The sequence below is a fragment of the Henckelia pumila genome, chromosome 4 (genome assembly GCF_033568475.1).
Source record: "Henckelia pumila isolate YLH828 chromosome 4, ASM3356847v2, whole genome shotgun sequence".
Lineage (NCBI taxonomy): Eukaryota > Viridiplantae > Streptophyta > Magnoliopsida > Lamiales > Gesneriaceae > Henckelia > Henckelia pumila.
Window position 1 is genome coordinate 205,315,173 of NC_133123.1, and position 23,536 is coordinate 205,338,708.

The 23,536-nt window shown below is 37.4% G+C and overlaps 4 protein-coding genes across 8 annotated transcripts; 2 read left to right on the forward strand and 2 right to left on the reverse strand.

Annotated features, from left to right (window-relative positions):
• The first annotated feature begins 1,919 nt into the window (after nucleotides 1–1,919).
• LOC140862654 (uncharacterized) lies at nucleotides 1,920–2,540 on the forward strand. Its single transcript, XM_073265685.1, has one exon. It carries the CDS (start codon nucleotides 1,920–1,922, stop codon nucleotides 2,538–2,540), a length of 621 nt encoding a protein of 206 aa, XP_073121786.1.
• Nucleotides 2,541–4,483: 1,943 nt separating this feature from the next.
• Nucleotides 4,484–8,702, reverse strand: LOC140863048 (diaminopimelate decarboxylase 1, chloroplastic). Of its 2 annotated transcripts, none has more exons than XM_073266162.1 (8): nucleotides 8,566–8,702; nucleotides 7,240–7,414; nucleotides 6,808–6,957; nucleotides 6,515–6,676; nucleotides 6,078–6,263; nucleotides 5,490–5,612; nucleotides 5,323–5,412; nucleotides 4,484–5,210 (listed from the first exon to the last, which is right to left on the reverse strand). In XM_073266162.1, coding segments are annotated over exons 1-8 (969 nt in total). In that variant the 5' UTR covers nucleotides 8,568–8,702; the 3' UTR covers nucleotides 4,484–5,129. The 2 variants fall into 2 exon arrangements, with proteins under 2 accessions (XP_073122263.1, XP_073122262.1); XM_073266161.1 differs by lacking the exon at nucleotides 8,566–8,702 and adding an exon at nucleotides 7,980–8,143.
• Nucleotides 7,396–17,159, reverse strand: LOC140863047 (phosphatidylinositol/phosphatidylcholine transfer protein SFH8-like). Of its 4 annotated transcripts, XM_073266159.1 has the most exons (16): nucleotides 16,911–17,159; nucleotides 16,507–16,627; nucleotides 15,446–15,749; nucleotides 14,866–14,965; nucleotides 14,480–14,746; nucleotides 14,231–14,308; nucleotides 14,053–14,154; nucleotides 13,914–13,963; nucleotides 13,691–13,790; nucleotides 13,479–13,574; nucleotides 13,273–13,386; nucleotides 12,770–12,902; nucleotides 11,869–12,272; nucleotides 11,291–11,362; nucleotides 11,142–11,195; nucleotides 7,396–7,414 (listed from the first exon to the last, which is right to left on the reverse strand). In XM_073266159.1, the coding sequence occupies exons 2-15, from the start codon at nucleotides 16,538–16,540 to the stop codon at nucleotides 11,175–11,177; spliced, it is 1,875 nt and encodes a 624-aa protein (XP_073122260.1). In that variant the 5' UTR covers nucleotides 16,541–16,627; nucleotides 16,911–17,159; the 3' UTR covers nucleotides 7,396–7,414; nucleotides 11,142–11,174. The 4 variants fall into 4 exon arrangements, with proteins under 4 accessions (XP_073122260.1, XP_073122258.1, XP_073122259.1 ...); XM_073266157.1 differs by lacking the exon at nucleotides 7,396–7,414 and having other exon boundaries at nucleotides 10,935–11,195; XM_073266158.1 differs by lacking the exon at nucleotides 7,396–7,414 and having other exon boundaries at nucleotides 10,935–11,195; nucleotides 16,507–16,674.
• On the forward strand, nucleotides 8,821–10,957 carry LOC140862655 (phosphatidylinositol/phosphatidylcholine transfer protein SFH12-like). The gene is made up of 5 exons (XM_073265686.1): nucleotides 8,821–8,919; nucleotides 9,005–9,094; nucleotides 9,507–9,630; nucleotides 9,735–10,126; nucleotides 10,850–10,957. The coding sequence occupies exons 1-5, from the start codon at nucleotides 8,821–8,823 to the stop codon at nucleotides 10,955–10,957; spliced, it is 813 nt and encodes a 270-aa protein (XP_073121787.1).
• Nucleotides 17,160–23,536: the final 6,377 nt, after the last annotated feature.

Here is a 23,536-nt window from a genome sequence, read left to right on the forward strand (position 1 = left end):
TTGTCCTAGTTATGTTTTGTAATTTTAGAAGATTATTAATTTATGATATTGACGAGACCATATATTTATACAAGAATCTTTTGAAAATTTATTATTTTATTAATTGATAAAAATTATTGATTTAATAAACTGGTCTAAGTCAGGACCGGAAAAATATTATTTTAAATAAATTATTAATTTATTGAGTATTAATTTAAAAAATTTGACTATAACCTCACATATTTTTTCAAGTGGACTGTAGACCATTATATTGCACCACGTGAAATATATACTTTATGCTAATAGGTCAATCCTTGAGGCATGGGATCGAACTACAACCCGAGTTGATATCATAACCTTAGTCACCAAAAACTTATACGTATCATTTATATTTTCGTTAGTGCTTGAATATGTATCATTTATAGTTTCTTTGTCATTAAGGTATAAATAATTGACCCCACAAGACACGAAAATAATAATTCCCACCACAGAAAGTAAAAGGGGTCAAGAAAAATGAATTTGAAGAAAACAAACAAACGAAGGAAGGAAGAAAAAAAGAAAGAGAAACCAAACTAGAAAAAATGGCGTGGGCTTGATAAACCAATTACGATCAAATTTAAGATGCAAAGTGCAAAATAATATTTTGACATTAAAAGTAATGTATTTTTTATGTGTCGATTCTGATAAGAGATTCGTCCTATAAAATTGAATCATGGGACGATCTGATAGAATTTTTTTTATGTGTATATATATATTATATATATTTGCTTTATTTAGTCAGAAACAATGTTAATTAGTAACCACATATATGAGCTAGAAGTGACTACAACCACAGTTACACACATATATATACAGAGTTTTGTTATGCTGCTCATCTATCATGCTCAACTAATGTGTCCACGATGATGTGTCACTCAACTATTGGATGTGTTGAATACATATATATATATATATATATATATCATTGAAATATTGGTGCCACATCAACATCATATCGGATAAATAATTATTTTTTAAAACAAAACCCAAAGATAGAGAATTAAGGATGAAATTCAATAACGTAGATGACCAAAATTATGAAGATATATATATAATTATGAATATATATATATATAAAAGGAAAACTGTAAATTTGGTCATGTATGTTTGTCACTTTGCGATTTTGATCATTTATGTTTTTATATTTCAATTTTAGTCCTGCATGTTTCGATTTTTGGCAATTTCGATCATTTTTATTCGAAAATGCTTGTGTGACACTGTACACGCCAGCTCCACATCAGTACCGAATTGGTGCTACGTCAGCGCCACGTCGGAAAAGGACTAAAATTGCCAAAAAAAATAAAGATAACAGATTAAAACTGAAATCTGAAAATATAAAGGACTGAAATCGCAAAGGGACAAACATACAAGATCAAAAAAATAATTTTCCATATATATATATGATCAAAGCCGTAATTTTCCCATATATATAAGTTAATATATATATATATATGAGTTCTTTTATGGTGTCCAACACTATATACCCACTTCATGCACACCATGTACATGCAATAGATGAGTTGACCGGTATATGGTGGGCATGAAGTGGGCATATAATGTTGAGCACCATAAAAGAACTCATATATATATATATATATATAAATATATATATATATACTTATATATATATGTCATACAACAACAGATTTTAATAAAATTTATCTCCCATAATTTTTCAACCAAGTAGAACTGATAAAAGTAAGTGGGAAAAAAGGTATAAAGAAGCTAATTAATGTGTTTAATGGAGTAGTCTATAAATACCATTTACTCTGTCCAAACAATTGTCGCTCCAACACCCAAAACAACATGTATAGAAACAAAAGAGATTCGAGGCTTCAGGCCAAAATCTTCTCTTTCGAGTGAATTAAATCCCAATAAAGAAATAAATTAAGAACCCCAAAATGGACATGCTCAAGTTTCACGACGTAAGAATCGAGAAAGCGAACGCGATCTCGAGGTATCGAAGACTCGAGAGGATCGCCACTTTGTTTAGATTTGTGGAGCTGTGTTTTTTCTTGATCATCGTCTCCAAGTTTTCCAACCAGTTCCCATTTTCTCTCAAATCGTCGGGAGAGTATTTCAGGGGTATCTTGATCAGCCCCCGGTTCGTTTTCGTGGTGGGAAATGTTATCATACTCGTGCTGTTCTTGAAATCGGGGGAGTTCTCAACCAAAAATGGCGAAAAACCCGCTGATGATCTTTACGAGGAGTACGTGGAAAAATGTCGGAGGAATCAGGATACATGCGTTGCAGAAGAGAAAATGGCTGCATCACAACATGGTCGTAAATATGGCGTTTGTTCTGATGAAAGGAAGATACACCGGAGTTGTTCTGACCAGAATCTCGTGAAAGCCACGGCACACGGGCACCAGCTGAGGCGGAGCATGACCGAGCAGTGCAGGAACTACCGCGGGAGTTCTTCCAAGGCGGAGGATAATATGAGCGGCGAAGAGTTCCGGAGAACGGTGGAGGCCTTTATAGCAAGGCAGCAGAGGTCTTTGAGGGAAGAGGAAAGTACTTAATGCATGTGATCTTCTTTGCCTTCTTCTACTTTTTTTAGGGTTAATAGAATACTGTACAAGGTTGTAAGAGTGATAGCTCGCTCTAGTATACTTTAAAAAAAGTTATGACTACATCTTGTATTGTGTAAATAGGTGTATATCTTTTTCTCATAATTAATGATGTTATACTTTATCATAATTAATTATGTTATATTCAACAATATATCGAATTAATACGGAGTCTTTCTCCCTGTGGATGTTTTGTACTTAACTTTTGTTGCATGAACCGATGCTATGTTGATGTCTTACTGACCTGTGGAGCACATGGAAGTCTTGGAATGAAAAATACCGGAGAAATGTTGATCGGATCGTGCATATAACTTAGCTCTAAATTTTCTTTAAGAATGGTCTGTTGTGATGAGTTCTCTATGTTCTCCAATTTTTTCCATGAGAATTTTCAGTGGCAGAAACCTCCAAGTGGATCCATCATATATATGTTTGAGTCCAATAGAGGCTCATAAACCAAGGAGTAAGGACTAAGGCTTGGGTCTAGCTCTAAGTACTGGTGAGATCGGCCCAGGAGGGTAGGTGGTGGAGGTGAGGCCAACGGAGATGACAAGGGTGAAGATGAACTAAGAGGAATGCTAAGGAGTTGGAGATCAGCTTGGGAGTTGGGAAGCCAAGGATGAGCCTAAGAGTTGAGGATTATGGAGGAGAATAGCTAGGAAAAAGCATACCTAAGGTGAGTGAGCTCTTAGCCTAAGATTCATCTCAAGGGAGAGGCTTCTTTGCTTCAACCTCGCCTCAAGGGCGAGGTCACACTTTGAACCGCCTCGGAAGGGCAAGTCTCGATGAACAAGTGAGTGAATCTCAGTCACGTGGTCCCATAATCTCACTCACGTGGTCCCTTACCTTCTCTCCTATAAATATCGGGTTTGCTCACTTCATTTGCAACTCATTACTTTTTTTTCGAGGGGCATCCAGGCTCTCCTCTTCACTTATTTATTTTCTGACTGTGACTTGAGCATCGAAGGAACTTCGCCAAGACAATCTCCCGACCCCCCTCTAACACTTTTTGCTTGGTTTCAAGTTCACTCCGAATTTGAAGCTTTGGGCTTAGGTTGAACTCGGACCTTGGATTGAACGCTCCAATTTTAGTGAGTATCACTCCTGGATCAAGGAGTCTGGGTCGGCTTTGGAGCAATTATTTGCGACTCTTGTGGCCAGTCTAAGGTGTGTAGGATGTGTTCATGTGCACTAGAAGTGGACTACTTGACATTCAAGAAGTTGAAGCATTATTAGCATTGTTTGATGCTTTCTCATTGGCTGATACTTTTGAACTTGAGGAGGTGATTTTTCAAACTGGTTCTAATTAAAGCAGTGGTGAATTCCATTGACTCGAATGTTATGTACCTTACATAATTTGGAACAAAAATATCAGGTTGTCCAAGTATCATTTCCCCCCAAACCTTCCTTTCAAATTTGCATTGTGAGGCGACATGCATGGTTGCTCATATTTTAACTCGAGCTCCCTGTTCTTATGCTAATCCTACTATTTAAGAGTACACTCTTCCTTTTCTAAATGATGTACTTATTGATGATTGTAATAATTCTTTTGTTTTCATTTCAATGAAATTTCTGTTCGTTCGTTTAAAAAAAAAAAAGCAGAACAACAATTACAGTGATAAAACTATAATCTTAGAAAATTTATTTTTTCATGTAAACATAGCATTTGGGATGAAAATCTAATAGTTACTGAGACCAGCATTTGCTCATAAAAACGATCAATACCTTGCATAACATTCGAATCTTTTACGATTTAAAAGATTTTAACTACATATCTCTAAATACAGACAAAAGTTCGGATTCCATTTTTATCTAAAATATAAATGACTTGGATTGTGTCAGTGTGACCCGTGATGATCTTAATATTTCTTAAAAATAAATTCCCACTAGTTTCCTAATGTATAGTAATGATCCACGAGAAATATGCTATGAAAAAATTGGGACAAAGCAACATATACAAGGAATTGAGACCAAGATTGGTCATTTTTGAAGGGTTCCTAATTCCCACGCAAAAAAGATAAATTCAAGAAAAAAGGATGGAAACATCATGGGAATACGATTCTAAACCTCGTTGTACAAGCATATTTGTCTTTTTGATTTGGTGTTTACAGTCTGGACTTTGGAACTTAAGACTGTCAAAGGAGATATTCATACGAACTAGATGCTCGCCCCGGATTCGGAGTCTAGCATGACGAAATAGAAATGCTGTAAGAGCAATGCCCTCGGGGGCGAGTCATACACATAAATTTAGTTGGTTCTGCGGTGCTCCACCCATATTCTTTTTTTCCCAGAATTTATCTTGGTAAAATCACACTTGTCTTCATCTGAATTGAAAGTTTGATCATGGGAGCTGAAGCTTTAAGTAAATAACACTGGATTTATCTCCATTGGAGAGAATCAATTTTAGCAAACGAGTTTCAAAAATGTTATTCAGACGACTGTAAAATTTGAAATACAGTGTCGACAGCAGAGGAATGCAGCCATGAAATCAATCAGGATCCAAGATTGTTTACCAATAGATACTGTGATAACAGATTGCACGCTTTAAAGGCCTTCGAAAAATCTTAAAAGGTCTTCAAACGTCACTCCATGCCGGATCTTGGACACCGATCCATCATCTTCAACCTGGTAAACGAATCGGGTTTCAGTATGTAACAGCGAAAATATTTTTAGTAGATTCCACGGTGACGGTGTGTAATGAGATGAATGTAAGAAAGTGTGACACTGGCTTACGAACCCAGTATTCAGGTGGACGCGTCTTAAGATTGTACGTCGAAGCCATGCTCATGCAGTAAGCACCAGCATCATGCACGACCAATCCAGTTCCCTAAAGCAAAGGAATAGTACAGTGAGACGCAGAAGATATAGGCATGATTTATCACACGAGAAGGGCTAACTAGTTACCCTATCAGGCGTTGGTAATTCCCTATCCTTCCCCAAGAAATCTGCAGACTCGCAAACGGGACCAACCACGTCAAAAGTAGAAACCTCGGCACTTGGAGATGGAGGGGACACCAGTTCTATGTGCTGCAATAAAATATCAAGTAAAAAACATGTAGGGCATGTTGTCCGCTAATTCAAAACAACGATAAAACAAAATGAAGCTTAGGTAGTTGCATGGTCTAAAAGATTTAACTTGCAATAATGTCAATCAGCTATTGCTTTTAGTACATTGGCAAGAGCTTGATTCTAGAAGTTTTATTGTTTCAAGTAAAGGAGTACGGATTTATGGCAACATCCAGATGGGCAGAAGAAAAAAGTGGATAGGAAAAATGATTTGATTAAACTCAAAAACCATAGTCCAACAAAAAGATGCAAGGGGACAAAAAAACACTAGAATAGACCTCATGAAACTCTATATCAACCATAATGAAGGAATGAAGAAAAAGTAAGACAATTAATGTTGGCGTAAATAGAATTTATTTCGTGAAAATAATATCAGATATGGAGTAATGCATAGGCATTGAGTGATTGTAAAGCGAAAACACTCACCTGGTAAGCACCATACAAACTTGGGCGGATAAGTTCTGCCATGCTGCCATCGATCACTATAAAATTTTTGGTCCCGTTGGTTTTGACCCCGGTTACACGGTTGACTAAGCAACAAGTGTTGGCAATAAGTGATCTTCCAGGTTCAATAATGAGATTGAGGTTTCGTGAAAGAACCAACTCTCTGACCTACAAAAAATATCCCACAAATGGTCATGCACTGGATCCTCACCAACATTCAGAAATGTACGATGATATGGAATATTAAATTGGAATTGAAATGAAGCTGTATTGATTTCCTCCTGTATAAATGGTGTGAAAATGAAAGAGTTTTCATGAGTATTTATGTATTGGGATGAATAAATTATGTCATTTATACTAAAATGGTGGAAGAGGTGTCTACATGTATTTGGATGGTAAAAAGCTGTCGTTGAACTTACGGTATCAATAAGGTCTCGAGGAGTCGGAAGAACTGCTCCAGTGTGATAATAATCAATCCCCAGACCGCCTCCAATGTTTAAGTAGTTTATTTCAAAACCTTGAGAACGAATCTCATCTATATAGTTTACCATCAAGACAGCAGCATCTCTAAAAATATCTACCTGAAAACTCAGACAAAATCTTGAAGTGAGTGTTGAAATATTAACAGAGGTTCGAGAACTATCAAGAAAATGGATGAATAGGAGTTCTACGTAAAAGACTGTATAAACAAAAAGGTACATTGTGAAAATACCTTTGTAATAGTAGACCCAAGATGACAGTGGGCCCCTACAAGCTTGAGTTCATTAGGGTGTGCCTTCACAGCATCTAAGAACCACCGTAGCTTCTCATTTCTAATGCCAAATTTGGAATTCTTATTTCCTGTGGCAACGTAAGCATGGACCTAATAAATGCAAGCGCTGGATGTTAACTGGCAAATCACAAAAAAAAAAAAGAAAAAAGAATTCGACACTTCGGCTGTCACAAAGATTCATAAATAACGTTAAATGGAAAGCATATTTAACCAAGCAACTAAGGGGAAAATCTTGAAATAGAAAGCAAACCACTAAGAGGCAGGTCCTCGCAAATTGAAAATTTGGAACGATTCGAAGAGAAAAAATTATTGACACATCTAGTTTCAAGCATTCAAGCAACCTGATTTTGTTCAGAAATCAGTTATTTGTACCTGCGGATCAACATCTGGATTGATACGTAAAAGCACATTTACTTTCTTTCCGGCAATTCTCGAAGCAGCCATGATGTTTTCCAAGTCAAATTCACTGTCGATGTTGACAAAAACACCTGCTTGGGCGGCCAAGACAAGGTCCTCCAAGATTTTCCCGTTCCCATTAAAGACAAACCTGAAATACATAATAACGAGCCGCTATTCACGAGCTTAACACGATTTTGGGCAAAACGTAGTGTTAACTGTAAGAGAAACAAAAGTACCACAATCATTTTGCACGTCTATTATGCATTCCAAACTTATTTCATTCTAGTTCTATTGTGCATGGGAGTTAACTTAGCCAAATGAAGTAACTGCATACATACTAATGAAGCTAAAAACAACACAGGCATTATAATTTTCAAAGAGTTTCATTTTCAAACAATCATTATAGGTTTAACTAACTATTCGTGAAGCATTCAAACTAAGATTTCTTAAGCTTCATTTCAGTACTGCATCTTCTTCAACAAATGTTAATAGCAACAGAAAAGCATTAAGAATCCAGAGGCTGGGATTCAACTGGTCTACCAAAAATCTAGCCATTAGCACAGAGTTATAAAATTCAACACTCCAAATACAATTCCATAAGCAAAATGGCATTATACATACCCAAAAACAACTTCACAAGTTACATGACATGAAAAATTTCTCTCATGCCTCTATATAAAAATACAAGAAAAATCTCATCTTTTGGATTCAACCATGGTTCACATTCGCGGTCGTTGAGAGCATCGAGGAGGCTGCCGTCGAGTTCCATTGGCATTTCGCGGAACGGTAGTGGTCGTTGCGGGGTATGTTTATAAATAAAAATAAAAATAATTATATAATTTGGACAAATTTTAATTGAAAAAAGTATATAAAGCATTCCACAACCGCCGAGATATTGCCCTTCCTTTCCGCGACGTCCGCGAAATTGCGCGAATTTTAAAGAAAAACAGCTTCATGTTACACAACCGTTTTCACCCGGAGCTGCAGTCCACCCATTCCGATACACTTTTTGCAAACCATGGATTCAACTTGTGCAGCTAATAGAGGAAAATGAAATTCAGGTTTTGCGATATAATTTAACAAACTAAATGGAACCAAACATAATAACATGACAACCTCAGAGATATTATACACAAACGATCAATCAAACAGAGAAAAACCTATGATAGCTCAACAATAAACCAACAAAAACCGAAAAAGCAGTAACCTTGTTACCAGGTTTTGGGTAACAAATACCAGAGCAAGCTGCTCGAGATCATTGACGCGAGGTAAATATTCTCCGGAAATTAAAGTACTTACATATCATAAACGACCCATTTCTTGTTAAGGCGATGCAGCTTGAATCTGTTATTTTGATCTTGTACAAATCAGTGAGTTGCCAGAGTTTTTGGGTGGAAGTTGCAATTGTGCTGATAAGGGAGGCTGCATGGTTTCTGACAAGGGCCCCTGGAATGACACTGAAATTATGAAGGTTATTATTGTTTGCATCAAATCTCTAATGTGTAAGCCCTCACATCAAGAATTCTCAAATTTTGTGATTAATGTGACTTCAAGATGGTTTGCAACGGTGAACACAAATGCTCAAACAAGACCAGTGTTTCCGCCAATGTCGGTGAGAAAACTATTTCAGTAGGTGACTGTGCTACCTCCAAGGTATCAAGTCTTGCAGGATTTCCAAAGATTTTCTTTAACTGTGATTCTTGAAATTTAAACCGAGTGCTAGTTATGAAATATGCAGAATGTGAAGAAAAACTACTCCTGTAACTCAATGGCAGATTCTTCAAGAGACTACTTTGCACATCCACAACTTTCCCCTGTTCGCGAAGAAGTAAGTTCTCACAACGACTAAACATGGTTATATTGCATTCGCTTGCAGCATCGATCCTATGTATAATCATGTTTAGGTCTCATGCAATCTAACTAAAGCAATAACCAAGCCAGAATACTTGTTACATGATAAAAAAAAAAATTTAGGGCTGCGAAAGTATGTATGATCCAGAATTGTAAAAGGCAATCATACAAATGTTGGAAAAAAAAATTAAAAACAGGCTGGAGTTGATTGCCAATGCTGGCCTCAAAAAGGTTTTTCCTCAACCATATTCTCTTGCAGTTCATAAATGTACCTTCACTTCAAAGAACGAATCTTGAGGCCGGAACGTTCGACCTTCCCTACTTAAACCCCTGTATTTTCACCTATCTATAGATAAAAGGATCATCAATAATTGATAAGAACTCCTCAGGTGACCAATAACCGTGTCGGTGCATATGAATCTGATAAATATGCTCAAATGGTTGACAAGTCTGTTACAGCAACTTGGATAAAGGGAGGAGGATCAAAACATAATAACTTTGCTGTTTCTAAAGGTACATAATAATCATCAGTTTAACATATTCCTTGGATTTTGACTCGGAACAACTTTCCACACATGATTGGGTGGTTTCCCTATATCTTCTTCCTATATCAACAGGCTATTTCCCTGTGCATGATGCCCGCAAGCCTTCAAAAGGACTTAGCGACTCTCTGTTTTGCGGGGCGATGACCTTAGTAATGGGTGTTGTCGCCATGGTTCGTATGACTCGTAACATGCCTAAGAAGCTCACAGATGCTACACTCTATTCTAGTTCTATGTGTGGTGTTGATACGATGATTGAAGGTTCCAAAAATGCACATGAGTTACCCGGAACTGCCATTTCACGTGAGGATTACTTTACGATGATGAAACGCTTGAGTGAACTAGAAGAGAAGGCTATAGTTCTCAACCAAAAGCCAGCAGTTATGCCTCTTGACAAAGAGGAGATGCTGAATAATGCTTTGAACCGTGTAGATGCTTTGGAGCAAGAGCTTTCAGCAACCAAGAAGGTATTGACTAGTTTTTTCACTTTTTCTTTCACAATTTGTGCATCCAATATCTTGCCATGAAAAGCACTAGTGTTGTACCACTTAATTCAGTGGTTGGTAACTGAAGATATTGACCAGTCGATATCTACAGGAAGGCATAATCTTTCACTAAATTTGGTGTTACATCTTCTTAGCACTTACCAACGTTTGTCATGTCACACATGGCACTACAGCTCTTTCAAGTGTATTGATTCTTGTTGAATCATCTGAAGCTCATTTAAGCCGGGTTATATTGATAGATTTAATCAACTGTTTTAAAATATCGAATTTACAGGCTCTCGAGGATGCTCTCGTTCGACAAGAGGAGGTCTTCGCCTACATTGAGAAGAAAAAGAAGAAGAAGAAGAAGAAGAAGAAGAAGAAGAAGAAGAAGTTCATTGCTTTCTAAGTAGAGAAACCTAAATAAAACTGAGTTAAGTAATGTTTTGATTCTTTCAGACATGGTGATTTTAGACTCAAGAAACACCATTCTTTGAACTCCCAACAGATTTTATGTTTGCTTTTCTTTTTATCAACTTAAGGGCCTTGTAAAGTACAAGGTTTGCTATTTGTACTAGGTTTCATTGGGGTGTTTTAGCATGGCATCCCTCCGTTGGCAAGCCAAGCATCTTCTTGGAAAGGCCAATTAAATACTTATGGTTTTGTTTTGAACTTAAAAAATATGTTGGATTTTGTTCTTTAAAGATTCTATGGACTGTTTTTGTTTGTGCATCCGAAAAGTCAGCTCGTCAACACAGGGATAATAGCACCGCACACCGAGATAAAACCATAACTTCAAATAATGTTCCATGAATCTCACATAACATCATTCAAGAACACACCGTGCACAACGTTTGCAGAAAAAAAGATGAATACATATATGCATTCCATAAAATTTCTCACCAAAGATAAGTGTATCATCAATGAAGTTCACAAAGCCAATGTTTTTTTTAAACGATGATTGTGCTTTAAGACATGAAACCGGGATGAAGATAACCTCAACCCTCAGAAGCTCCAACTATGAAGCATCTCACCAGCAAAACTTCTTCTTCTGGAAACATGAAGCAGGAGGCAAGTCAGCACCAAACATTACCACAACCCCACGATAAAATTGTATTTTTAAGAAATAAATTCATCTTGACTCACCCGATACTTGGCTTCTTGACTGTCTATGTAAGCAAGCAGATCATCTTGCATCATTAAAGCCTCGTGCAGAGCCTGCTCAAATACAAATTTAACTCTCATTTCAAAAAAATTCTGAAAAGATGAAGGTAAGAAGTTGATTGGTAGACTTCAGATCAAGAATAATATTATCTTGAACAATGGAATGATAAAATACATAACACACTGATGGGGAGGGCAAGAAGTGTGCAACATTTACCAAAACTGAGTGAATGGTTAACATGAATTTGGTCATTTATCATTAGCTCCTGCTATCCTGAATTTCTGATTATGATTTCCCTTTTTATGTCTAGTTAGTGTTCACATATACTTCAGATTTAATATAGCATCAGACATTCTATTATTTCGCTCTTTATGAGCATTAGCATAATCCGAGGTAGTGACCACACACTTGAGTCGTCCAATCAAAGAGGCTTGTGAGCTATAATTCTTGAGAAAGTGGATCTGATGAGACAGTAAATCCTTGGTTTTGAAGATTAAAATTGTATATTTTCCCGTCATGTGCACAAATTCACAGTTATAATATCATGCAGGATATTTACCTTTTTGGTTGCAATCAATTCTGCCTCTAGGGCATCCACCCGGCAAACAGCAGCATTCAGAAGCTCTTCTTTCTCGTAGGGCATCTCGGATGGTTTTGCCTGAAGAGAACTGACCTTGTCTTCAAGCTCGCCCAACCTCTTGAGGACAGAAGATAGTAGATCCGTCTCTGTAAAAGCCGGTGTTGGCGATGGTGGCCGGAACTCCTCCTTTAGCATCGTGTCAAAGGCAAATTCCTGAACGGTTAGTTCATGCTGGGACGAAGCATCACAAAGTTTCTTGGAAGTACGGAATGATATTGAACGGAAGAACATGAAAAGGGCCATGAAGAAAGCCATAAGAGCTGCCAGAAACTGAGCCCGCAACCCTTTTGGTGTGCTTTGAGAATCCGGCGGTGGAAATATCTCTGAATGAAAAATTACATAAACATCCTAAATAAATGTGATTTTACATGGAAAAAGAGAAGTAGGGACATCATGAAAGTATTCCAGGTTCAGCAACTATACAGAAGACCAAGTTCTTTATCATTCGAATACAGTGGATAGGTAAGGATGAAATCAGCATGAACTAGAATCACCATCAGCAAAAGAATAAATGATAGATACACAAAATTGAAAATTTGGAAATGATGATGAAGATAAACACAATAGATCTTTTTTAGTTTCTCCTGTCATCAACATAAATTGCCATATAGTGCAATCTGAAAGGAAATAGGCACTTGTACCAAAATCATGTGGAAGGTTCCCTGATTATATGCATTCATTTCACCCAATTCAAACAAAATAAATAGAAAGACATACATAAAACGTGTGTTACACGATAATGCAATTATGAATGAAAAAGTTATGTTAAATGACTAACCAATTATTGATTAAGGTATTGCACATGGAGAAAAAGTATAACCTTTAGAAAGGTAAGACTTTGTGGGGCTCGTTTGCTTCTTCCATCCAGAATCAACAGCCTTGTCCACCATGGGAACATATTCATCATATCCCGAGAAGTTGCCAACATAACTAGCCATTCCAGTAATCTTGCCCTGAAATAAGTGAGATATTTTCACTATAACTCAATAAAAGGCAAAATAACTTCAATTTTTGTCACATAATTCTTAATTCCAGATTTTTCAAAATAACTATGATGGAGGAGGGACAGTGAAACATGATGGTTCCAAAATTTACGAAAAACTAGAGATTATCAACCACGGCAAACAATTAAATTGCATGACCGACAATAGATGAACTTAACATTCATCCACCTTATTAAATTAAAAAAGGAAAAAAGGAGAAACACAGAGAGGTCGCAGTATTCGTCAAGCAATGCAGGATAATTCAGACTCAGAAAACCAATCCCATTCACTGAAACTGCATCATTGCCATGAATGTTTAGAATAAATAACTAAATGTTACCTCCTCACGAACTGGAGTCAACCGAAGATGTGCATAACTCCTAATGGCTTTCGGGGACGCAATGTCTTCAGCATCAGAACCAGACTCTGCCGTGGAAGTATCACTGCCTTTCAGCTGCTCCAAGCCCAACAAGCATATACTTGTATCAGTTATCAGTCATGATCAAGAAAGTGTCCAGGAAAAGTAAACTAATGCAGGATCCTTACCCTTGCGTAATGAGGTTTAGCATAGACTACCTTCCCCTCACTATTGAGAATTTTAACCACCTGTCTTGCTCGCCGTGTTTCACCATTAAGCACCATCTGCAGAGCAATGTCAATCAATCATTTATCTTTAACTTGAAGTTAAATAATTCCTAGAAAATCTCATTAATGTATCTTAACAATCTAAGACTTTAAATATCCAAGTAGGTCAGGACCTTCAGTATCTCTGGATTCTTCCATGGCCCTTTATCAGAGCGAAGGCAACCCCCTTGATCAGCACAAGTACACGTTCCTCCCAGGAATTCGGGCAGCTCACTGCACAGGCCCAGGTAAAATGTTTAGAAACTGTTCAGAAGGGATCTCAGTAATAGTTCTCGTTTTATAAAATCTAAAATGATGAAAATGGAATCACATGAGAAATAATTTTCTTAATTTCACCTTGCATCTATAATTTCAAGCAACTTGTTTTGGTATTTGTTTCCAAGAACCTGTAAAAGCAATCGTAAGACTAAGATTCTGATTGTCACTCAATTAAAATAAAAGTTTCCAAATGACAAGAAGATAAGAATCAGCCTACATGAATCTTAGTGGCAGTCCTGGGATCTACAAAATTTTTAACAGTATTCCACAGTAGCCTAAATCCTGGACCAGCATTGATGATAAACATTTGATGAAGTGTCTGCAGAAAGGCAGAACATTGTAACAACAATAAATTAAACATAATGCAGTAACTAAGCTAGAAATATGAAGGTTACTTCAGGATAGTTGTCGCCATCTATCTTCTGAAGCCTTGTTATGAGGTCCCGTGCGTTCTTGTTAAAGTTTTTCAAACCCTAAAAAAAATACAGAATAACTCTTCAAAAGGACGAGCCTATGGAGTTTTTAATCACTATAATATAATTAACAGATATGCCACAAGTTATGAAACATCCACAAAAAGACAAAAGACAATGAAGTTTTTAATCAATATAATTAATGGATATGCCAAAAGGTGTGAAACATACCACACCATGAACATCCAAAATTGTTGTACTTGAATCAATATGTCGCTTCGCAGCAATTGTACAGGCTGGAAACTTGATAGCAAAGCTTTTCTCAAATTCTCTCACATGGTATTTTATATAACGGTCAATAGTGGTAACATGCATAAGTTTGTTTGGCTCAACTTTCCCTAATCTTTCGATGTACAATGGCCTTCCTTCTTTATCAACACCATGGTAGCCATGGGGATAATACTTCAAAACTTCATTCAACTCAGCGAACTCAAAATCCTGATGGGAAACATGATTGATACTTCAAATAATTATTAGAACATTTGAAAACCAGTAAAACAGGAAATTTACAGTTTTGAAATTAAAAACAAGAAAAATTATGTCTCAAATCCGGATACCTCCGCAATTGTGTCCGTCCCAAATTCTTTCCTCCACTGAATCATATCAGCCCACATGAGCTTTGACTTTTCAAGATCAAATTTCCTTGCTTTCAGAAACCTGTAGCAGATGTCTCAAAGATGTTACCAAAAATTTTCACAGCAGGATGGAAGCAGCTTTCATTGTTAACCCATGAGTGCAAATGTCATTCTGTTAGTTGACTCAAGAGAATCTTCAATCTTCAGACAACTAAATACACATTTAACCACCTTAACTCAGTAAGATATAGGGTATTGTCCTAAATGTCCTTGTGGCATAATTGTTTTAAACTAGGGATGCAATTCAAGGTGAGCCAGCCAAGCTCGAGGCAACATCATCAGTACTACCGATTCAAAATCTTATGAGCTCGAGCTTTTCTCAAGGTTCAAGGGCCCATAAGCCAGCTCGCTTTGCATCGAGCCTGAGCCAAAAACTTCAAGCACATAATTGAATCAAGCTCAGCTTGTTTACACCCATATTCTAAATCCACAATGTCATGACTAATTAATACTTAATATGCATATGCATACAACTAAACATAAAGCCACGAAGAATACTAACCTCAACATCATATGGTAATCATCAAACTTTTCTGGCAATAGCTCATCTAATATCAAGACTTGTCGAAATGACTCGACAGCTTGCAATTCTTCAACATCGCGAATATCTTCTATAGAAACAGAACTGACTCGGCCATCACTCTTTCTTCTGCCGCTTTTCTTCTTGAGAGAATGCTTGAATTTAGACGATGCATTGAGAGCCTTCTTTTTCAAAGAACCAATCCTTGTCCTCCTTTCATCCTCTGAATTTTCAAAATCAGACTTCCTTTCTCTTCTCTCATCATTTGCAGATGACCCTTCAAAGCCTGTTTACAAAGAAAATATATATGCAGGAAGAGGAAAAAAAATACAGAGAGGCTAAAGAAAAGGAAAACATGATTTACACAGTACACATTGTTTTGTGATAAATTTGTGTTCTCTTAGAGCTATACATCAGCTAAATTCACAATTGTGAGCTGAACAATGCAACACTAATAAATCCCATGCACAATATACCAGGTAACAGCAGTTCACCAATCAACCATAAATTAATCACAGACGACACTCTCCCCTATGACAAGAACATACATGCATATCAAAACAGAACCTGCAAAATTTAACTGAGTTTTAAAATAGGCCTAACCATTTAAAAACTCTGTAAAACTCCATTTTTGACAATGAATTTAAATGAAAAATAATGATTTCAAACTGAAGAACACAGAAGTACTGGAAAACCACACAGGCAGACAAATTCATACTGTTGCAGGAAGAATATTCAACTAACACGTCAAAGAAGCAATAACTTCAAGAACTAAGGTCTTCTACAACAAGTGATTTGATCAGGAAGAAAAAAGTAAATAATGCTGCTCCTCAGGAAGGGATATCACAATTCGTATCAAGAATCCGCCATTCAAAACCAATAAAAATTAAATCAACACAAATAATCACATCAAGATACCCCAACACCAAAATCAGAATCTTAAACACCACAAGCAGAATCATACCCATCATAAACACAATTCAGTAAACACCAAACCAATAAACCTCGAAGTCAACGACTCCAAAAACAAAAAAGCCACTTACAAGGCCTCGCAAACCGATCCAAGGGTCCCGACATCGCCAATTTCTTTATCAACCAAACCCCTTCCCAAGTCCTCGATGATCGAACAATCAACCGCACAACCAACCAACCATCAAGCCAAATCTGAAAAGCCAAAAACCACACCAAAATCCAATTAAATCAACAAAACCCTAGAAAATAAAAACCCATGATCGAAAACTGTAGCCAGAAATTTTTTTTATAATCAACCCAAAAAAAATAAAACACCTAAAAAACTATCGGCACGGATCACGAGATAGAATAAATGCATCGTCATGCATAACGGTAGTCGATTTAATTCAGAGGATAATAAAACCAAAAAAACGAACTCGTCCCAATTTCTTTATATCAATTCACGATTAAAAACAAAATAAACAAGCAAACATACGAGTAAGAATCGCCGGTGAATTGAGCAACGGCGACTTCCGAGTAGAGAGACGAAAAGGGGAGGACGGATTCAATGCGGAAGGAGGTGGTTGTTGTTTAACGTGGCCGTAGAGTGGTGGCCCAGTACACGTGGCAGGAGGAGCTCGGTGGAATGAACAATTTGCCGGCGGTGGTTGGAGTAAAATGCCAAAAGGCCTTTGTATAGTGATTATTGAGTAATGATTCCGTGAGTGTCAGTTATTTTGTACGCCCTATTTGCTGTACCTGTGGATCATGCTCATTGTTTGTATAATTTATACTGTCCAGGCATCATTTATACTGTCCAGGCATTGTTTGATTAATGGGATGGTATAACACAATACATTTTATAAGAATGATAAAAATATAGAAAGATGTAGATAATTTTTGCACGTAGATAAAATATATGATGTTTGGTATGATTTTATTTTTAAGGATAGAATTGGTTTGAAATGTGTAATACCTAAAAAACCCTTTACTTATTATTAATTTATTTTAAATATTTAAAGATAAAATTGTCAATTTTTTTCTAACCACAAAAGCGTAATATTAAAAAAAAAAAGCGTAATCTTCAACACCAGAAAAGGCAACAGACTGCTCCATCTTTACGCTGGAGGAGTTCACGGCCATCATTTCAGGGTGAAATCAGTGATGAATTAAAATATTTTAGTATTATTTTTGTTCATATTATGTTCCAAGGAAACCCCAAAACAAACCCTTTATCAGATTGGTCGTATGTCGATTTGGCTTCCATTCTTTTCTCAACCGACATAGCAATTTGCGGGCAACGAAGAAGAATGTGCTCATGCATTCCTATTTTGTTGTTGTTCAAAATAAACATGGTATCCCTCTTATCAAAACTTTCAGCAGGATCTTGTAGAAAAATTGTGCGTAAGGCAAGATCTTACCCTTTGAAATGATGCGCCTTCCAAGTGCTTTGCTTTTTTTTGAAGAAAGCTGATAGTGAAAAGTGTTTTAACTTTGTCAGTAAAGTTATAAAATATTATCTAGGGTTTTGAGGGCATTTTAGTAAAACTGACTACATTGTACATGTTGCTGTAGATATTGCACTATTTATCTCTAGGGATGGGTTTTCGGTATAACGTATCAAAAATATTTGTATGAAAAAAATTCATATCGATATCGATATCGAAATTCTGAAATTTTGGTATGGAAAAAATCCATAATAATACCGTATAGATACCATAAAAAAAATTCTATATACCAAAAGAATGTATATATATCAAAAAAATTTCGATACGATATTTTGAAAAATCGGTATTTTGGTTCGGTATCTCATCCCTACTTATCTCGATGGAATCAGCATATTTCTTTTACCTTTCTAATAGTAGTTTGTAACGGGCCTTAAGATAAATGCAAGAATGTTGTCCTCACACCAATCACCGGATTAAATGGGACTTCCGCATTAAATACTATCTTATACAACCTATCAAACAATGCCTATATGTAATTATAACGACAATTAGATCCCTGATACGATATTATTATCTTTATACTAGCATCTCATTTGCTGTCTATGGACATATATACGAATTTTCTTTTTTCTTTTTTTACTTTATATATATTTTTAGAATTTTTTTTTTCATTTTTATGGCCAATTTTGATACAAATATTTTCTAAATTTCTAACTATCTAGCCTTTTAATTTTTACAATTACAATAATTTGAACCAAAATAAAATTTTCAAAAAGTCAGATTTGAATTTTAATTTTGGTATCTAGAAATTGGAATTAATTTTGAGTTCTTTAATCTATTATATATCACAAATGGTAATATTCAGTTATAATTAAAAATTATCCAAGATTTTACAACGCTCCTTAACTTTTAAATAGTTCAACAGTCCCATAATAAAAGTGAAAATAATAATAATAATAATAATAATAATAATAATAATAATAATAAAGACATAAAATTTAAGATGTTATGCTATTGTAATGTCAAGATTTGACGATTGTCCTCATTGAATCGAGAAGGGTCTTTTCAGCAATGCTTATGTTCTCACTCACACTATAGTGACTCGTACCTTGTTTTGAGTTGATTAAATATTAAACATGATTAATGGTTACTAATTAAATAAATCAAGGGTTGAATGAAATTAAAATATGAAATTCTAGACTTCAAACCACCGGAGAGATCGGAAGATCCGAACCATAGTTTGGAAGCACCGAACTAGAGCTTATGCATGTTCGGTTGCATGGCCAGTTCGGAAGATCCAAACTCCCCTTCTTCATAAGCAACCAAGTGTGCATGGTTGGTTCAGAAGCTGAGGAACACTTCGAAAGTTCCAAATCCGTGATCGGAAGATCCGATCTCAGTCCAAGACAGATGTTCCTTAGGTGTCTGAACCATTGTGACTCAGCAATTGCATGCAGGGTTCGGAAGGTCCGAACCCAGCCAGCCAGACGTGGCTAGCATGCAAAGTTTGGAATGTCCGAACACCGTCTATAAATAAGGGCTCCGAGCTTCATTCTCAAGTAACAATTCACAGTGATACTTCTATAAATCAGTCCATATTTGAGGGTCCGACAATAACATTGAGGTTCTTCTGAAATATCATCAAAGTGTGAGTAGAAACTAGGTTATTAAAATCAATGGGCTGACGACGGACGAATGTATAGTCCGATACTCATATTTAAATATAGGAGTATCGTTAGCTTAGTTAAAGATTTTAAATCATGATTAATGATATGATAATTACTTATCTATAAACTTGAAACCTAGACTCTGGTTAGATTTGATCTACTATTAGAGGCACATAAGTACTGACTGAAATTGTCAACTGAGTATGCATGCTTATATTTTGCATTTATGTGCCATGATATATGTTTTATTGTTTTTTATACATACTGCATATGCATATACATGTTAAGTCGTATCTCTTTTGAGATAGTATTTCCCAGCCCTACATCTGCTATTACTTTCTGACATCGGGAGTTACCGCAATGCGTGAAGACTGATACTATAGTGATCTAAACGAGCGTGTGAGTTACCCAGCGGTCAGATTTTCAAATGGTACTATATACTCATTGGGGCCTAGTCTAAGCACGACTTGATAGTTGACTAGTCATCTAATGTTGTATGCATTATATTAGTGTTGTATATGTTGCGTAATTTTGTGCCCGCAAGTATACGGTGTCAAGTTTTAATATATGATGAGTAGAGTATCGATATCACGAGGAGTAAATGTAGTGACCCTTATCGAGATCATCTACTAATCAGAAACTTAAGCATGCAATTAACTTAATTAAAACAGTAAACCAGAATAAACTACGGAAGCAATAAAATGTTTATACAATCCCAAGAAAAGGAATCTGTAAATACCCAAATAGTTATACAACCAAATCGAATAGTGTATTATTCCAAATACATCGAAATAAACCCTAAGCGATACCCCAATTGGCCAACCACCGCCTAGTCCTTCCTGGATCCACCCTCCTAATCCAAACACAAATCTGCCCCATAGAATAGGGTGTCCAGATACACAAAGTACGAGATGTGAGCATAAAAATCTCAGCACGAGAGTATGAGCATACAGAATTATATAGATGCATGAATGCAAGTGTACCGCCTACTAAGACTAGAGGCCAAGGATCAAATAACAAAGACAGATCGGACCCTGGTATGTAGCACGTTGTGCCGTTGCTTCAGAAGGTGGCTCTCATACTGAATACCAGTGGACACTCCGGACCCAAATCGATGGAAGTCCATCCACTAACAGGATAGGGTAAACCCTATAATATCCCAAGATATAGCTCGAAATGTAATATGCATGCAGCATATAGTCATGTCATAAAATATGCACATAAAATCATGCAAGCACATAATACATGCATACTCAGTCAGGATATCTCGAACAGTATTTTCGTACCTCAACTACTAGGCAAGCTCTACCAGCTCTAGGTCCACGCCTATAGTCCGCACTACACTGTGTAATGATACTACTATCATTATATTACTCCAAAAGCCTTAACTAAGCTATTTCATACTCCTAAATATTTTTAGAAAGCAAAAGCTATACCTGCGTCCGTCGTCAGCCCGTTGCTGTCGCTTGCCTCAAAACTAGACCACAGCTCTGCTACGACACCTGGACCGCTATGCCACTTCCGGATTCCCAATGAGACGCCTAGAATCCCTTAGATCTGAGTTATAAGGCTAAGGAATCGAGAGAAGAGAGGAAGGTGCGAATTGTAAATAAGCCTCGGCACCCCTATTTATAGACGGAGTTCGGACCGTTCGAACTGGCTTCGGACCATCCGAACATGATCGAACCATCCGAACTGGACTTTGGGTCGTCCGAAGTACCATCCGCACGTCAGCCATGATGTCACTTTGCTGACTTAATCAATGACGTAATACTTGATCCCGATCGGACCGTCCGAACCTGCCGACGGAGCGTCCAAACACGTTCGGAGCCTTCGATCCTTCCCTTCGGGGCGTCTGAACTTAGGATTCTTAATTGCGATTATTTCCTTAATTACTTTACTTGGTTACGGGCTACTACATTCTCCCCCACTTAAGATATTTTGTCCTCGAAATTAGATCTTAAGTACCAAAATAAAATAACATATACAGAAACATCCTTTATTAATTTTAAACATTATACAACTGAATACAACAATGGAACAAAATCAAAATAACTCAGGATGTTCTGAACGCATCCTGCTCTCGAGCTCCCAAGTGGCTTTTTTAATGCCTCGGTGCTTCCGCTGAACTAGAACCAAAGGGATAACTTTATTCCGCAACACTTTATCCTTATGATCCAGGATACGAATCGGTCTCTCTACATAAGTCAAATCAGTATCCATCTAAACTTTAGACGGCTGTAAAATATGAGACTGATCTGCCACATACCGTCGCAACAGCGATACGTGGAACACGTCATGGAAACTGAACAAATATGGTGGCAAGGATAACCGATAAGCCAAATCACCAATGATCTCCAAGATTTCAAACGGACCGATAAATCTAGGTGACAACTTTCCTTTAAGACCAAATCTGAGAATCCTGTGGAAAGGTGAAACTCTCAGAAATACTCTCTCCCCAACGTCGAATTGCAGAGGTCTACGCTTGGTATTAGCATAGCGGGCCCGACGATCCTGTGCAGTCTTAATCTGTTTCTTGATCAGATCAACATTAATGTCTGTGGCCTACTGGACTAACTCTGGTCCCTCGGCCTGTCTCTCCCCCAGTTCTTCTCAGAAGAGTGGAGTACAACAACATCGTCCGTACAACACCTCAAAAGGTGCCATCCCAATGCTACGATGGTAGCTGTTGTTGTACGCGAACTCAATCAATGACAAATGATCTTTCAAGACTGAACCAAAATCCATAGCACACACCCGAAGCATATCCTCTAAGGTACGGATAGTGCGCTTTGACTGTCCATCAATCTCCGGGTGATAGGCAGTACTCAAACTGAGAGTAGTGCCCATTTCACGCTGAACACTCCACCAGAATCTGGAAGTAAACCTGGGGTGTCGATCGCTGACAATGCTCACCGGCACTCCATGAAGTCGAACGATCTCCTGAATGTACAACCGTTCCATACGATCAACGGTGTACTCTTGACTATAGGAAATGAAATACGCTGACTTGGTGAGTCGGTCCACCACAACCTAGATAGTGTCACAATTCTTCGAAGATACCAAGTCCATCATGATAAGCTCCCATTTCCACTCCGAAATAGGCAGACTGTGAAGCAAACCTCCAGGTCTTCGGTGCTCTGCCTTGACCTGCTGAGAAACCAAGCATCTCGAAACATATTGATACACGATGCATTTCATCCCTTTCCACCAAAACCAAGTACGCATATCCTTGTACATCTTGTTGCTCCCTGGATGGATACTCAACTTAGTGCGATGCGCCTGAGACAAAATCTCCCCCACCCCCCTGCAGATCCTCATCCTCAGGAATCACAAGCCGACCCGACAAACACAAAAAACCGTCTGACTGATAATGAAATCCAGACATACTACCCTCGTTGGCTAAACGAGCCAAAAGCTGGGTCTTCGGATCAGACATCTGAGCATCCCGAATCTGCGAATACAAAGCTGGCTCGGATAGTATCGCGAACATCTGTATACCCTGCATACCCTTCTTGTGCTTGAAGGTATACCTGAAAGAACAACAATCCTCGATCTCACGAGACATCGAACAAGTCTGAAGTGCAGACAATCGCACCTTGCAACTCAAGGCGTCAACAGTGAGATTAGCAGCACCCGAATGATACTTAATCTCGCAATCATAATCCTTCAGCAAGTCCATCCAACGTCTCTGTCTCATGTTCAATTCTGTCTAGGTGAACAAATACTTGAGACTCTTGTGGTCTGTGAAGATCTCAAATCTCTTGCCATAGAGATAATGACGCCAGATCTTCAAAGCAAACACAATAGCTGCCAACTCCAAATCATGCACTGGATACCTGTCCTCGTGAACATTCAACTGTCTAGTAGCGTAAGCGATCACATGCCCATGCTGAGTCAGAACACAACCTTGCCCCTGAATAGAAGCATCTATGTAGACCACATACCCTCCCGATCCTAACGGTAATGCCAACACAGGCGCAGAAGTCAACCATCGTCGAAGCTCA

Bases quoted from the DNA above. Each gene is read 5' to 3' on its own strand.
- LOC140862654 (XM_073265685.1), top strand. From the start codon at position 1,920: ATGGACATGCTCAAGTTTCACGACGTAAGAATCGAGAAAGCGAACGCG.
- LOC140863048 (XM_073266161.1), bottom strand. From the start codon at position 8,143: ATGCTTTATATACTTTTTTCAATTAAAATTTGTCCAAATTATATAATT. The intron at 6,264-6,514 runs GTAAGTTCAACG...TATTTTTTGTAG, and splicing joins CTCGAGACCTTATTGATACC to GTCAGAGAGTTGGTTCTTTC. The intron at 5,613-6,077 runs GTGAGTGTTTTC...ATTTTATTGCAG, and splicing joins GTTTGTATGGTGCTTACCAG to CACATAGAACTGGTGTCCCC.
- LOC140862655 (XM_073265686.1), top strand. From the start codon at position 8,821: ATGGTTTGCAACGGTGAACACAAATGCTCAAACAAGACCAGTGTTTCC. The intron at 9,095-9,506 runs GTAAGTTCTCAC...AGAACTCCTCAG, and splicing joins TTTCCCCTGTTCGCGAAGAA to GTGACCAATAACCGTGTCGG. The intron at 10,127-10,849 runs GTATTGACTAGT...TGTTCTTTAAAG, and splicing joins AGCTTTCAGCAACCAAGAAG to ATTCTATGGACTGTTTTTGT.
- LOC140863047 (XM_073266159.1), bottom strand. From the start codon at position 16,540: ATGTCGGGACCCTTGGATCGGTTTGCGAGGCCTT. The intron at 14,747-14,865 runs GTATCCGGATTT...GTTTCCCATCAG, and splicing joins GGACGGACACAATTGCGGAG to GATTTTGAGTTCGCTGAGTT. The intron at 11,196-11,290 runs GTGAGTCAAGAT...TCATGTTTCCAG, and splicing joins GTCAAGAAGCCAAGTATCGG to AAGAAGAAGTTTTGCTGGTG.